General features: G+C 59.0%; 1 protein-coding gene across 1 annotated transcript; it reads right to left on the bottom strand.

Moving 5' to 3' along the window:
• Positions 1-504: 504 nt before the first annotated feature.
• Positions 505-1,713, bottom strand: HRG_11246 (uncharacterized protein; the record flags this gene model as incomplete). Its single annotated transcript, XM_044869716.1, has 3 exons — positions 505-1,207; positions 1,273-1,467; positions 1,532-1,713. The coding sequence occupies 3 exons, from the start codon at positions 1,711-1,713 to the stop codon at positions 505-507; spliced, it is 1,080 nt and encodes a 359-aa protein (XP_044715269.1).
• Positions 1,714-2,046: the final 333 nt, after the last annotated feature.

Below are 2,046 nucleotides of genomic sequence, written 5' to 3'. Positions count from 1 at the left end.
TCTCCAATCAGAAGCCAAGATTTTCGAGGGTGAAGGTAGTTTTGGGTTTTTTTCCCGTCCAGAAGAGCCTTTCGTTCCTCACGAGGGGAAGGCTCGCCAGCCGCGGCTCGCGCAAACGGGAGAGGCAACCCAACAGGGGTTGCGCAAAGAGCCTTGAGGAACGAAAGTCTACACAAGGGGCAGATGTACAGGGGGAGATGTACAGGGGCAGATGTACAGAGGCAGAAAGGTAACGGCGACCAACGGGCAGTCAGGCTAGACGAAAAACACTTCCCATTTAAGAAGTTATAGCAGCGTACGCTATTCCATTTCCGTAGCTTTCTTATATAGGTGGCGGTTTCGAAGGGGACGGGCCGGCGAGCCCAAGCCATGGGCGACAATGGAATCGAGGGAAGAGTCCCGTAGGTCAGGACCCGGTTTAGGTTGTCCGGCTCATGAGCGGCGGAGGCAGCCGAAACAGAGAACGACTGGGTGGCAGAGGAGGCGGGCTTAGGGAAGACGAGATCACCGGGGCCTTATGCAGCAGACACGGTCGCTTCGTCGCCGTATCGGCAGGCTCAGGGCAATATCGTTTCCCGGGCGGCGTAAGGTGGCCGGTCGAGGGCGAAGCCGAAGCCAAAGGTGGAGGACTGGGCGGAGGGTGCCAGGGGTGATCAAAGACAAAGAGGCAGCGCGCATGTCCTGGAAGGCCGCGGAAGCGGAGGAAGCTTGTTGCCTCTGTGGCGTAGAGAGAAGCGGTGCCATCGTGGTGACGGCGGCGGCGGCCTTGTCGAGAAAAGTCCAGGAATCTGGGACGACGATAAAGACGTTGTCCCGGTAAGAGCCCGGGGGGTAGAGCATAACGTCATGCCGGAGCAGGCCAGCGACCTTGCCTGTGCAGGTAAAGGGGACGTTAGGCTGAAATTGAGAGTCCTGCCTCTCGGCCATCTTCCTACACAAGACGGCCCAGGGGTTAGCGCGAATAGGGAAGATAACGAAGACCTGGAACGGGTGGAAGCCCTTGAAGGGGACCTTATTGGGCATCCCAGGAGCGACATAGGTAGAAAGGCGGACAAAGCCGCAACAGTTAAGTTGGGCGGCGTCTAGACCGGGCAGTAGGTCCCGCCGCAGCGAGGAGTGGCCGGTGCCGACGACAAGGCCGGTAAAGGAAACAATAGGCGGGATGCAGGGGAAGTCGCCCATAGAGGCAAAGAGCCTAGGGAGAACGCTTCAGGCCCATCTTAGCCATATACCGTTCCGTCGGCACTCGCGAAGGGTCAGGGCACGGCTTACGGCTGGTAGCCCTGATCGCGGACGGCAAGGGCGGGCATCGTATAGAGAAGGGTGCGGCCCGTGCCAGACTCCAGGCCGTCGCGTTGCTCAACCTCCCATGCGAGCGCGTAGGGGTGGACGCGGGCATGCATGAAAAACCACTCTTCGGTCCAGTCGGATGGATCAATAGGCTGGCCGTAGATGGAGAGGTTGAGGCTAAAAAGACGGATGTCGGGGAATCAGCGGCATCCGATCGGAGGGCGCATATTCCGTCGCGAGCAGCCAGGCGGGCGGAGGCAGGAAGACGCGGGCCATGGCCTCGGCGTTAAGACCCCTAATGCGGTGGTCGTCCTGGTGGGAAAATCTAGCAGGACAGTCCGGCTGGACAAAAGACATCATAGACATCTCACCGCCAGCGCCCCTTTGGCTATCGAGCGGCTTTCGAAGGTGCGGTGCGGGCATATCGGTAGGAAGTAGAGAGGAAGACATAGTGTATCTGCGCAGGTCGATAGGCCAGTCGCACGCACTAAAAGGACGGGTTCTCGGCGTCAAGAAAGGAGTAGGGAAGAAGTCGAGCGTAAACGCACTTATAGTAGATCAATAGTGGTATGGATTCGCCGGGAAGAGCGAGGAGCCTTGCCGCTGTAAGTAAGCAGACGTCAAAGAGATGCGTCGTGGTGTTGCGGAGCTGGGTACTGATCGGGCACCAAGGGCGACGCGGATTAAGGTGTCCGGCAGGGCTACCGGCATAGGATGCCGAAAACTAGGGCCGTCGGCAGATAAGCCTGCCGATAC

Source organism: Hirsutella rhossiliensis (assembly GCF_020360975.1).
Source record: "Hirsutella rhossiliensis strain HR02 chromosome Unknown scaffold00019, whole genome shotgun sequence".
Classification (NCBI taxonomy): Eukaryota; Fungi; Ascomycota; class Sordariomycetes; order Hypocreales; family Ophiocordycipitaceae; genus Hirsutella; species Hirsutella rhossiliensis.
Note: the sequence above shows the minus strand (reverse complement) of the source record. Positions and strands in the feature narration are given on the sequence as shown.